The sequence below is a fragment of the Xyrauchen texanus genome, chromosome 47 (genome assembly GCF_025860055.1).
Source record: "Xyrauchen texanus isolate HMW12.3.18 chromosome 47, RBS_HiC_50CHRs, whole genome shotgun sequence".
In the NCBI taxonomy this organism is placed as follows: Eukaryota; Metazoa; Chordata; class Actinopteri; order Cypriniformes; family Catostomidae; genus Xyrauchen; species Xyrauchen texanus.
The window spans coordinates 23,704,397-23,718,542 of NC_068322.1; the positions used below are offsets into that span (position 1 = coordinate 23,704,397).

General features: G+C 37.9%; 1 protein-coding gene across 1 annotated transcript in view; it reads left to right on the forward strand.

The window, feature by feature from the left end:
• Positions 1–514: 514 nt before the first annotated feature.
• gramd4a (GRAM domain containing 4a) overlaps positions 515–14,146 on the forward strand; it is a 111,281-nt gene continuing 97,649 nt past the window's right edge. Inside the window, exons 1-2 of the mRNA XM_052120506.1 lie at positions 515–665; positions 13,349–13,556. Coding sequence (XP_051976466.1) covers positions 637–665; positions 13,349–13,556 — 237 coding nt within the window. The 5' untranslated portion in view covers positions 515–636. The remainder of the gene's footprint in view (positions 666–13,348; positions 13,557–14,146) is intronic.

The following is a 14,146-nucleotide window of genomic DNA, read 5'->3' on the forward strand; positions in this document are numbered from 1 at the left end:
AGGCAAGAGTGGATCGCCATCAGTCAGGATTTGGCCCAGAAGCTGATATCCAGCATCCCGGAGTGAATTGCAGAGGTTATGACAGAACAAGGGTCAACACTGTAAATATTGACTCTGAATAAATTGAGTGTTTCTGCTAATAAAAGCCTTTAAAACTTATGAAACGCTTATCATTGTTTTCCAGTATACAATAGAAACATGTGAAAAAGAATCTACAAATACTGAAGCAGCAAACTTTGTAAAACAAAAATATACGTCACTGCCAATACTTTTGACCACGGCTGTTTAAACCGTATCGTCGTCTGTGCTGCGGCCCCTTTAAGAGATCAGCAAACGCGTTTAGAGGATCTGCCTGTCTGCTGTGTGTGTGTGTTCAGTGACAAGACACACGCAGTGATGTATGTTCTCTCGAGGGATTGACATTAATAATCATGACTCCCGGGAGATAAAAACAGCTCTTCAGGGGGGAGAGAGAGAGCGAGAGCGAGAGCGAGAGCGAGAGAGAGAGAGAGAGAGAGAGAGAGAGAGAGAGAGAGAGAGAGAGGTCCTGCTGCTGATCGGAGATCTTATGAATATCTGCAGCAGTTTTCCAGCAGGTGTTCCTACAGGATCTATCACACACTATCAGCAGGGTTCATGAAACTTCGCTCCGATTTACGAGATGGGTAAGATATTTCGGTTTAAGATATAAGAAGGATGTATTCAAGACGGCAACAGGCGATTTGCAATGTGTCCATATGACTGTCATGATTCAGAGATACAGGAATGTCCATTCTTATAAATGAAACACTTCATATGACTCGTGTCGCACTAAGAGCTCGCGGATTTAAATGGGCGTCATAATAACATGGGTCTTGGCGTTTTCTGTTACATTTTTACATGCGTTCCAGGAATGTGACCGTTTATCTGTCATTTTAACATCAGGGTCACAGTGTATCTATCATTCTATAGAATATCAGGACCGCACGCACGCACGCTAGCACACACACACACACACACACACACACACACACACACACACACACACACACACACACACACACATACACATATACACACACACACATATGTTGTGTTTCCATGTTTTATGGGGACTTTCCATAGACATAATGTTTTTTTATACTGTACAAACGTTTCTATCCCCTAACCCTACCCCTACCCCTAAACCTCACCCTCACAGAAAACTTTCTGCATTTTAAAATTTTCAAAAAACATAATTTAGTATGATTTATAAGCTGTTTTCCTCATGTGGACCAACAAAATGTCCCCACAAGGTCAAACATTTCGGGTTTTACTATCCTTATGGGGACATTTGGTCCACACAAAGTGATAAATACACGCTCACACACACGCTCACACACACACTCACACACACACACACACACACACACACACACACACACACACGCACACACGCGCACACACACACAGTCTATAGAACACACTGTTTAATGACACAAAAGATGAAGTGATTGTGGCTACATGTGTTGTGTGTATGGTCAGTCACGGATAGGTGCATGATCCACTGACCGATTCAATGATCATTCATTGATCTGTTGATTCACTGATCCATTTTTATCAATCCTTTTATTAATTATTCTACTGAATTATTAATTTATCTAATTGATCTGATTACTCAATTGATTGATTCATTTGTCTGATGATTCATTTAAATGGTGAGTGATTGGTCCATTTATTTATACTGTAAATCAGTTTATAATTAGTCTATTGATTCATTGATCCATTGATCATTTTCCATAAATTCTTTGATCCACTGAATCATTGATCCATTCATTATATATGAATCAGTTTTTTTAATTAGTGTACCAATTTATGGAACTATTGATTATTTGTTCCAGTGATTAATTTATCTGTTGATTCATTTATTCATTTATATATCAATCAGCATCTAGTGTAATCTAGAGGGGTCCAATAGAAGCTATGTACAATCTTAAATTGCATAAGACGAACCCTTGCATCTCTAGATGCAGACTTGACATTTTTTTAGAATCGTAGCCCACACTTCCTCCTCCAATACCAAGTTGAAATTATTCTCCCATAACCTCTTGATAGAAAGCTATGTCCCCCAGACTCTGAATCAACAGGGAGTAATACACTGATGCCTCATTACCTTTTCCAAAAGCAGTAATCACCTCTCCAAGAGTATCTGCTGCTTTAGGGGGGTGTGAGCTACTCCCAAATATAGTACAGAGCAGGTGGCACATCTGTAAATACCTAAAGAACTGAGTTATGGGAATCTCAATGTGTTGAACCAAATTTTCAAAGGATCTCAACACTCCACTCTCATATAGGTCACTGAGTGTAGTAAGCCCCCCTCTCAATCCACTCTGACCAGCAGAAAGGGGACCTTTCCATACATAGTTTTGGGTACATTTAAGGGTAACATTTAAATAAAAGTCTGAATTAAACACTCTATTAATTAAACATGTCTATACTGCATGTAGTGTTGTCACGGTACCAAAATTTCAGTAGTCGGTACCAATACCAGTGAAATTTCACAGAAATTTCACAGAAACTCGATACCATTTTCGGTACCAAAGCAAAAACAGGTTTCTAAACAGCACTCTTTTATTAACAAAGTCTTCAAAACATTAGCAGCAGAACTAAGAACAGAAATATACCATTGAGCAACACTTTAATTTAAATATATATTATTTTTGAATTATAACAAAACTGAACAATGTATGCTTAAAGTATTTTTGAACACTTATATAAGATTTGCTTTAACTTTTGCAACTTTTAATTTAAGTGTTTACCAAGTACTTAAAAAAAAGCCTAAATAAACAAGCATACAATAGAATTAATAAAAACTATTTCCAAACTAATGTGCAAAGTGCTCCCTTATTAATAAAGCTGCATATTGCCAATTTTCTTCATGATAAGAAATGCACAGTGACATATATATATATATATATATATATATATATATATATATATATATATATATATATATATGATATTATTAAATAAGTCACAAGCAACCGCATTCTAATCTAGCTGCATTAAGTGTGTGTGCGCGAGGGATAAGTTCCCCGAGGCAGAGTCTCTCTCAGCCGGGTGCAGTTTCAATCTGTCCCCCTTAGATCGGGACATTCGTGCTACTCATAGAAGAGGCACCGACCACACAGAGAAATGCCAGTTTCTGAGTTTATAGTTCTTAACATGATCTGCTTCTGTATTATTTGAACTTTAATAAAGCAATTTGACTGCATTTAAGATGTTACGCCGGGATGTTTCCTTTAAAGAGCTCCGCCTCTGCTTATTCCACAACGGTACATGCTTCTGAATGTACTTTTTATTTTTTTAAATTCCCTAATACTTTGGGATCTAATAAAATAAACTGTGAAAGTTTAGAGTGCATAGGGACTGATCTGTGTAATTCTTCTCCTCCGTCAGGCGTGAATGGCACTGCTGCTCTCACGCGATATCGTTACAGTTTAATGTGATTTCATGTTACGTTAAATGAGATCAAACGACTATTCGACAAGAAAATTTTTCTCATCAATTTTGTATTTTCGAGGATGTCGATAATGTCGACTAAACGTTTCAGACCTAATGCAAATGATAATATGCTTTTAAACTCGCCCGCTTTATTTGCTTGAATAAATCTGGGTGTCTGTCTTTCACGTGCTTTATTAACTTTGTTTCCTCCTTTTGTCAGAAAATTGCGAAAGCATCGTTTACAAATAGGTTTTTGCTGATCTATGATGTTTCCCTTTTCATCAGCCTCAAATACAAAGAATTTCCAAATCTTTTTCCACTTTTCATTTCGACATGATTCAGTTGAGACTCCGCAGCAGCAGCTTTGCTTGCTGCAATCTTTTGCTTGTTGTGAGCGTTCGAACGTTCCCGCCTCTGTGTGGGTACCGGGTTGACTCGGTACTTGGTACCCCGGTAGGCTTCCTTCAGAAATTCGTAAATCATTTTTTGTTTGAGTACCGACTTGGTACCGGTATTTTTGACAACACTAACCGCATGCAAATGCGAGATAACAGGGTGTGACTTAACTACTACAGTTAGTTTGATAGAAAGGCTTTGCAATGGCAAAATAGGGGCAAGAACTTCCTGTTCAATACAAAACCAGGGAGGGGCTCTCATAGGTGGAAGTGACCAATGAGCCAAATGTCTGAGACCGAATGCATAATAATAAAACAAAATCTTGGGTAGGCCTAGCCCACATTTGTCAATCGGCCTATGTAACTTATTCATATGTAATCTGGAACAGTTACCATTCCAAATGAAGGACTTCGCTATGATATCAAATTGCTTGAAATAAGAGAGGGGGACATCTACAGGGAGAGACTGTAACAAGTAGTTACATTTTGGAACACAATTCAATAACATTAATAACATTTAATAACATTAAACATTTTAATAACATATATGCCAACAGAAGGCATAAGCACCCAAATGAGCAGTTCATCCACAACACTGTCCCAAAGAAATGATACTACACATACTCCAGCCTCTTGGCGGAACCAGCAAAAGGCTTACTCACTCCAATGTTTTTATGAAAGACAGTGCTTGCTGCAGGCATGCAAATACTTTGCGGCCATCCTTAGTATCTATTCTCAGTTTGGCTGGAAACATCAAAGTAAAAGCGATCTTATGTTGATGTAAGAGATTCTTACATTCCTTGAATCGATCAAGATTCTCTCTTGTTGAATTTGCAAAGTCTGGGAACAAGAAAATGTTGTGATTCTTCCTAGAAAGCTTTCCTTTACTCCTCGCCTCGCGTAACACAAGATCTTTATCAGATGGACTTCCGGTGACGCGCGCTGCAAGATGGCTGCACAGCACTAGGCTCCTGACTAAAACCTCCTAATTGAACGTTGTTTTTTTTTTTCCACGTTGAGGAAGAATAGCATATTTTGTCACAACTATATAAGTTTTATTTCAAATATGGCAACTAAGAAGTCGAGTTCACCGCAGAAATCGGCAGCGGGCTGCAAACGACTCAAAACGCTCGAGGACGACGTAGCCTCAATTGTTAGCCATGCAATCGAAGCACAACAGGAGGCCATGCGCGAAATGGTTACCCGCATGTTAACAGAGGCAATACAATCGGCCCTTAACCCATTCAAGGACTTTATAAATGAAAACAGCGCTGCTCTTCGATCGATGAAAGAGGAAATGGATTCCTTGAGTAAAAATGTGACGTCAATTACAACCAAAGTGGACAATCTTCAGGGCAGTTTACGCAACACTAAAAAGATGCGAACCTCTGCCTATCTCAGCTTGAACAGATGCAACGGAAATGCAATGACCTCGAAGACCGGTCACGCCGCAACAATGTCCGCCTGGTTAATCTACCAACTGGAATGGAAGGAGATGATCCGGTCGGTTTTCTACAGAAAATGCTACCTAAATGGATCCTCGACCTTTCGGCGGCTCAAGTCTGATCGAGATCGACAGAGCTCACCGAGTGTATTCGAATTCCAACTCACCAAAACCACGATCGTTGATATTCCGGCTCCTCCGCTATCCTGACAGGCAAGCCATCCTTCAAGGAGCCCGGAAAGCAAAACCCACTTTGCCCAGAGGAGCGCGCCTGGAATTCTACGCGGACTACAGTCACGAGACAGCGCAAAAGAGGAAGGCTTTTTCGACCGTAAGATTCAAGCTTCACCAGAAAGGCGCAGAAACTTTCCTAATCTACCCAGCATCGCTGAGAGTCTCCCACAAGGGTCAGAAATACTCGTTTGAATCTCCGAGAGCGCTGAAAAATATCTCGAGGGTCTGGATGTTAACGCATCAGTATCTGCTCGTAGATCCTTAAACTTCCCGCCACCGGAGGAAATGGATGAGTAACGTTAGACGGCCTAAGGTGACATCGTTTGAGTTTTTTGCTGAATAACCTATACAATACATGGACCAATTCACTATCAGCATATATGGAGTGTAGTTCACCAAAGTGAAATGGTAAATTATTTTTATGTACATAATTGCATTTTGTCAAACAATTTTCAGTTTTCAAAATTCGATCTTCAAATGGTGCAGGTTGTAGACAGTTAATTGTGAAGGTCTGGTTTAACTATTGGTCGTTGGTGTAACGTTACTCAGAATAGACGGACTAAGTGACAGTTCTTAGACTTCAGTTAAATCTGGTTGCCTTAAAATCTAGTTATATGAATAATGTAAGTTTGACAGTTCTTCCGATTTTGGAATATTTGTTCTTTAATTTAAATCTCCTCAACTGTTAAATACATAGGGGGCTAAGAAGGTTAATAGTGTTCAGACATTGCCTCGCGACCGCCACAGACGTTTGCTAAAAGGGGAAGGTGGGAGAGGGAGGGGACGCTTAGGCGCTTAAAGCACTCGGGACCTTTTTTGTTTTTGCATATTACAATGGGAACTTTAATGGTACACTCGATAACTTGCTCTAAACATTACATATTAATTTGTGTGTGTCCAGTCACTATAGACTATGGTTAAAATAAACATACTGTCTTTTAACGTCAGGGGGTTAAACTCTCCTATTAAACGTACACGGGTGTTAGATCTTTTACACAGGAAAAAGGTTGATGTGGCGTTTCTTCAGGAAACCCACCTGACCGCCATGGATGCAAAAAGACTGCAAAATAGACATTATATCTTCATAGTATCATCTAGCTGTAAATCTAAGAAGAAGGGAGTGATAATTTTATTTAAACGTAATTCTAACTTTATTATTGAACACACAGGTTCTGATGAGAATGGTAGAATAGCATATTGCTGTACGTTAATAGAAGGAAAGAGGTTGGCATTTGTGAATATTTATGCTCCGAACTCTTATGATGCCTCCTTCTTTCCAAATGTCTCCAAAACTATATTATCGCTCCAAGGCTATTCAATTATCGTTGGATCTGATATGAATGCCGTGCTTCGACACAGTTTTGGATCGTTCCAATCCTTCATTTTCAGTAGCACAAGCTCAGTCTTCTACAGGCTGAGATCGCTCATTAAAGATATAGATGTATGTGATGCTTGGCGACTACATAATCCAACAGCCAAAGAATACACCTATTTCTCCCCAAGTCATAAATCATTTTCAAGAATTGATTATATTTTACTTTCATCTCCGTTACTTTCAGGTCTAATTAATATTGAAATTTTACCACAAAGTATTTCCGATCATAATGCTGTTCTAGCACATCTTCAGATTAATACATCTTGTAAACCATCCCGATGGAGATTTAATATCTGTTTACTGCAAAATGAAGACTTTCTTTCTCAACTGAGAGCAGGACTGAGCGAATTTATCAATATAAACCAAGACTCTGTTGCTAATCAAGAAATGCTATGGGCCTCCATCAAAGGGTTTTTAAGGAACAATGCTATTTCCTTTTCAGCTAAGCTAAAAAAAATATCTTGAACAAATATCAAAGTTAGAGAGAAGATGCGGGGATTTAGAAAAGGAATTAAGCAATACATTTTCCAATGATACACAACAAAAATTACACGTAGAGAGGGTTGCACTTAATGATCTGTTACGAAGAAGAGCTGAGTATTTAATGCACATTACAAAACATAAATATTACATGGATGGAAGCAGACCAAGCAGACTCCTTGCACTTACTCTTAAAAAACATGAGCGACGTTTTAACATTCAAGCAATCCAGAGTTCAAAAAAAGGTCTCACTTCACATCCCACAGACATTAACAAAACGTTCATGTCATTTTTCGAAAAATTATATTCTTCAGAAATGCAACCCAGTTCTGATCAGTTAAAAACCTTTTTTGATCAGTTAAACTTAAACTTACTTTCTAAGGAGGAGGCTGACAACTGCAATCTGCAATCACCATAGAAGAATTACACTGCGCATTATTAAGCTCAAACAAAGGTAAGTCCCCGGGAATCGATGGCTTACCAGTTGATCTATATCTGGTGCTGTGGGATCTACTTGGCCATATCTGGTTACGTACTATAAATGAGTCCATATTCAAAGGCCGTTTTCACTGAGATCTCAACACAGCTCTAATCACGGTTATGCCTAAACCCGGCAAAGATCATTCGGACTGTTCTAATTATAGGCCCATCTCCTTGATTAACGATGACGTTAAAATGTATGCTAAAGTTATTGCCAGGCGTCTACAGTCAGTGATACATAAATTAATTGACTCAGATCAATCAGGATTTATTACGGGTCGTTTGGCTTATGACAATGTTCGTCGAGTGTTACATATCATTGCTGAATCCGAGAAATTAGAAACACCTAGCGGCCTTCTGTTTATTGATGCTGAAAAAGCCTTTGATCGGCTGGAATGGAGCTATCTATGGTATACATTGAAGAGGTTTAATTTCGGTGACCATTTTATTAGAATGGTTCAAACTCTATACACTAATCCCATAGCCAGGGTTTCTACTGGTGGACTCATTTCAGATACTTTTAATATTTGCAGAGGCACAAGACAGGGGTGCCCGCTTTCTCCCCTTATGTTCAACTTATCGTTAGAACCCTTGGCACAGTATGTTAGACAATGTAATCTCATTACCCCGATTCAGTTAGGCTCCTCTACCCATTCCATTTCTTTGTATGCCGACGATACTCTGCTATTTTTATCTGATCTACAACACTCACTTCCTAATGCCCTTCAAACTATAGACGAATTTGGTGCAATATCGGGGTTTAAAATGAATCATCATAAAACTATTTTAATGCCTCTCAATTCAGATGGTTTTAATTTTTCTATTCCAAATAATATTCAGATTTCAACACAAGTCAAATACTTAGGGATTCAGTTGAGACCTACTTTATCCCTCATTTCCAGAGTTAACTATACGTCAATCTATGGGGAAGTGGAGTCGGATATTCAAAGATGGATGATGTCCTGCTCTCAGTTTTGAAATGGTTTGATTCGAGCTCACAGCCTTCATGGAAACAATTAGAAGAAGAGCGCATTTTACCAATTCGTTTGCAAGATTTTTTATTTTCAGGCCTTTCTCACAGGAAATGCTCATTATATTATGGTCCTATAATTTCCTACACTCTTCAAATATTCAAAAAGATTGAAGCCTGTTTTGCATCTAAAACTTTATGGCACACTCATACTCCGATTTGGCACAATCTGAACTTACTTTCTGGCGGTCAACCTTTCGTACAGCCTTCCTGGTCTACAAAAGGTATTCTAACGTTAAACGACATAAAAGGGGAAGGTTCAATTCTGGATTTTCGTGACTTAATAGAAAGATTTAATATCTCGCATAACACTTTATTTTTATATTTCAAATTATGTGCTGTGTTAAAGGCCCATAAGGTACCTTTGGGTATAAATCTTCATACCCATCCAGTGGTGAATTGGATCTCAAACGCACCAAGCACAGGAATTGTTTCATATTTTTATCGCTGCTTTCAAAATCTAAATACAGATAACTTTTCTAAAGCTAGAGCTTGGATATTAGATCTGAACGTTTCGAACAGGACAATTGAATGGAATACAGTGTGGGACAATACATTCCATGCATCCACGAACCCGAATCACCAATTCATTCATTTTAAAGTTATTCACAGGGCATATCTAACCACACGCATACGACATGTAATGGGTTTGTCACCCCACCCGTATTGTCATTTCTGTGGACCGGGATGTGTGGACTCTTTGGTGCATATGCTGTGGGACTGTCCAGATGTGCAAAAATTCTGGGATGCGGTGCTTGATGTGTTGTACAAGGCCTCGAGGATTTGTATTCCCAAAGATCCTGTTATTTTATTGTTAAATGACAATTCTCAATTTCCTCTTTGTGAGAAGGTACGGAAATTCTGGTTAGCTGCCATGACCGCTGCAAAGAAGTTACTTGTTCAACGGTGGAAACCTCCACATGACCTTTCTATTAAACATTGGCTTCACTCTTTATTGGAGATATTATATCTGGAGTTGTCATCTGCACGGTCCAATCACGCTAACCCTAGGACTTTTTCGATGTGGAAGAACTGGATATCTATAGTCAAGAAATATTTAGCTACTTAATCTGCAGCTACTTATGGGTGTTATCATTAATGTTATTCTATTTGTCTTTCTCTGTATGCATTTTATTTTATCCCTTGTTATTCGGATACTGCTCAATGTCCCGAAGTGCAAGGGGGAGGGTGCGGGAAGGGGGGGAGATTGGAAGAGAACTAGTCATATAAGTTTTCTTTCTTATATTGCAAAATGTTTTGTAAACTTTGTCAAAATAAATAAAAACACTAAATTACAAAAAAAAAGATCTTTATCAGATGATCTCAGAAATTTGGCCAGAATTGATCGGGGCCTGCCTTCCTCAGCCGGTCTCCGAGCCGGGACTCTGTTAGCTCACTCGATTTCCAGCTTGTGGCCTGTTATGTCGAGCAGACTTGGGAAGAGCTCATCTAGGAATTTCACCATATCTCTGCCTCCTCACGCTCAGGAATTCCAACAATTCAGATGTTATTCCGCCTACTGCGGTTCTACAAATCCTCCAGTTTTTCAAAAATTCGTTCCATGTCTATCTTGGTGGCAAGCGGATTAGCTAACTCGCTCTACGATGATTCCAGATAATCAATCCGTCTCTTGACATCCATCAATCTTGTAACCAACTCTGTTTGAATTTCGTTTCCAACAACTCTGGACAACAACGCTGGATTTCTCCCACCGCACCGTCCAAACTGAGTCCCTGGTCTGCAGGCCATTGGCCAGTTGATTCATAGATTTATATATTTATCTGTTTATTAATTAGTCCACTGATTTATTGACCCATTGATTAATTGTTCCACTGATCCACTTTGATCCACTTAATTGAGCTATTGATTCAGTGATCAGTTGATTTTTTTTATTAATTGATATGATTCTTTGATCATTTGATCCATTGGTTTTTGATCCATTGTATAAGTGATTCATTAATTTACTGCTCTGTTGTTCAGATTCATTTCACTGTTGATTCAGTAATTCATTTATTATATATTGATCCATTTTTTAATTAGTGTACTGATTTATGGATCCATTGATTCATTGTTCCATTGATTCTTTCATCCACTGAATCATTGATTCATTAATTTATTGATCTGTTGATCTTTCGAATCATTTATATGTGATTTATTGATTAATTTATTATATAGCAATCCATTTTTAATTAGTCTACTGATTCATTGATCCATTGATTCATTCATCCACTGAATCATTGATCTATTGATTCTGTGATCTGTTGATCCTTTGATTCACTTAACGGTTGATTTAATGATCATTTTATTAGGCTGTATACAGAACAGCTTTTTTAATAATCTACTGATTTGTGGATCCATTGATTCACTGATCTGCTGATTTATTTATCTCTTTGTTTATTGATCCATTTATAAATTGATTTGATTACTGATTCATTTATCCAATTATTAATTGATGCAGTGATTTATTCATCCACTGAATCATTGATTAATTGATCACTGTGTCATTAGTATTCTTCGTTACATTGAATCATTCACTGATCCATTGATTCAGTGGTTTGTGGATTAGAATTCCGGCCATGGGAGTGTTAATGTAAGCAGCACCTGTAGTTTTGAACTTTGATTATGATTCATGCAGAATTCCATTAATATGTGTATTTGTATATGTACAGTATAGAACTGATTTGATCATGAATGGACTGAATACACTGTCTGTCTTGGCAAAATGTTGTCTTAATGTAGTGACAGTCTCATGAATCACCAAGGAGGAGTATTTAAAAGTTCAGAGACTGCAATATATAAAAACTTCCTGTTCCTTATGAAAGTTTTCAGCTTGAGGAGAAATATATATATATATATATATATATATATATATGTATGTATGTACCAATTTTGTTGACTGTAGGTGCAATATTTTACTTCCAGTGGCAATTTTTATCTTTATAAGGGCATTTTTTTTTTCTATTCTAACCATATAAAATGACTCTGTCATCCATTTATGTTATAATTTAAACAATTAAATTAGAAAAAATGTATAATTACAAAATTACATGATATATGCATTGTTACTGACATTTTTTTATTTTTCCTCATTCACATATTTCAGAATATTTTGGCTATAAAATTAACAAAAACTAATGCACAGACACAGAGGAGGAGATGACAACATTTCTCTAGATTTAGAATGAGGAGTTTAAAATAAACTTGTCTGTTGAATAAAACAATGCAAAAATAAAATTTTCACAATGAAAATTCCAATTTAGATTGCGATGTATGTATTTTGAACTATATCAGAATAAAACAACAGAAACTCTTTGCAGGGGCATGGCCCCCCATATTTTGAATTTAGGGGAGATTTCTGCCCAGAGCCACAATTAATTTCTGACCCTGTATGGAACACTAGAGAGATGGAGTTGAGCGATGTTACAGGTGTTTAAGTGTCTCTCTTCACTATGCAGATGATACACAAAGCATTTTTGCTATTTCTGCCTTTCTTGTCAAATGTGCCAATATATGTGCCAATAAATGTGCCAGTGGTGAAACGCTTTATGGAAAACTCCTTTTCTGACTATCTAATTGATAGTCCTTTGAGTGTATGAATTAATGAATAACCCCTCATGGTGAAAACCAGATGGAAGTTAATCTCAGCCTGGGAATCTATATTTAATATATAGTTAAATGCGCTTTCACACCTATAAGGCATCTCATTCATAAGTGAGGGCACTCGCATTCACGATCCAGTGAGAAAACCTTTGCTTTGAGACAGACATGCCTTTTGTAGATCCTCCATAACAAACAAGGAGCTAATCTAACAGCCTAAACTGGTGGGTGCGCTCTAAAATATATGTGTAATGCCTGCACAGGGCATAACAAACAAATGCATTTACTGCTCCCCATCCGAATTAAATGGTGTGGGAGAGAAGGCTTGTAGGTGGACCACCTGAGACCTGAAAGACATGGATAGAATCTTAAGCATATAGCATTTTTGAGTTGATGGTGGCTTTTGAAAGACCAAGCCCAAAAACAATGCATGAGCTGTCGACCGACAGCACCTGGATATCACACACTTGTTTAACTGAGGCCAGAGCCACTAGGAGTGCAGTCTTAGAGAAAGCACACACAACTCCACAAATTCAAAGTTTCAAATGGGGGGCTCGTGAGCACCTTTCATTGGTCATTGTGGGGTCTTCTGGGTCAAATAGGTGTAAGAACATGTGTTATTAGTTAAATCAAAATAAATGTTGTGGCTTTCTGTTATCCATTCTGTCTTTTCATTTTGCGTTCACATTCATTATAGAAGTTCCTGGTTAATAAGTAAATAAAATGGAAGTGAGCTCATTTTTCCCATGCAGGTTGGCAGTGTAACTTTAAAATATGTGTCCTCTTTAAAAATGTGTTCTCTCAGTGACTATTTCAGCCATATTAATTTGTTCTACTTTTTGTCCCTGCAGGACTGCCATACACAATGTTAAGGTAAAGCCTAAAGCGGCTGTTTTGAACATGCTAAAGCGGCTGGACAAAATAAGATTCCGCGGTCCAAAGCGAGATGATTTTCTGGATCTACCCGAATCCCCCACTGGCTCGGACACTGAATGTAGTGATGACATGCTGGTGAGATCCCGACCTTCAATACGAGACAATGACGAGCAAAGAGACCCTGTAAGTCATTGCCAACTCTTCACAAATCATTGACTACTGTGTTAATTCCTATTGGACAGGTATGAAGGACTCTTCTAAGTGAGTCTGTAAGTAAGTGTTCTATAGCAGGGGTTCCCAAACTTTTTGTCAGCTGAGCCCCTTTGATCCGAGTTCCCGATATTTTAAGCAAAGTGAATCTTTTGAAATATAATTAAATTTACATCTTTGCACGTAATTTTTCATATTATTGTTATAATGTATTTTTTAGGATTATTAGCGTAGGCCTATCATGTTGTTAGCTTAGCAGCATGCTAAAGGTAACACAAATTGAGAGAATTATAGACTATAAATGAACTTCTATACTGAAGTATTAGTATAAACAGTTCAATATGGCTCTGTTCCAAAACCAGCTGCCCACCCATGCAGCATTTTTAGGAACCACAGGCCTCCTGACATGAAGGCTGTTCCAAACATCATAATTGTTGCTGCCTTTTAAAAGCTATGTTTTGGGCAAACTTTAAGGTTACATTTGGAAGGAATGTAAGGCTATGTTTTGTTAAATGTAGTAGGTCATCCTGGTATTCTATGTAGGGCTGGGGAAAAAAATGATT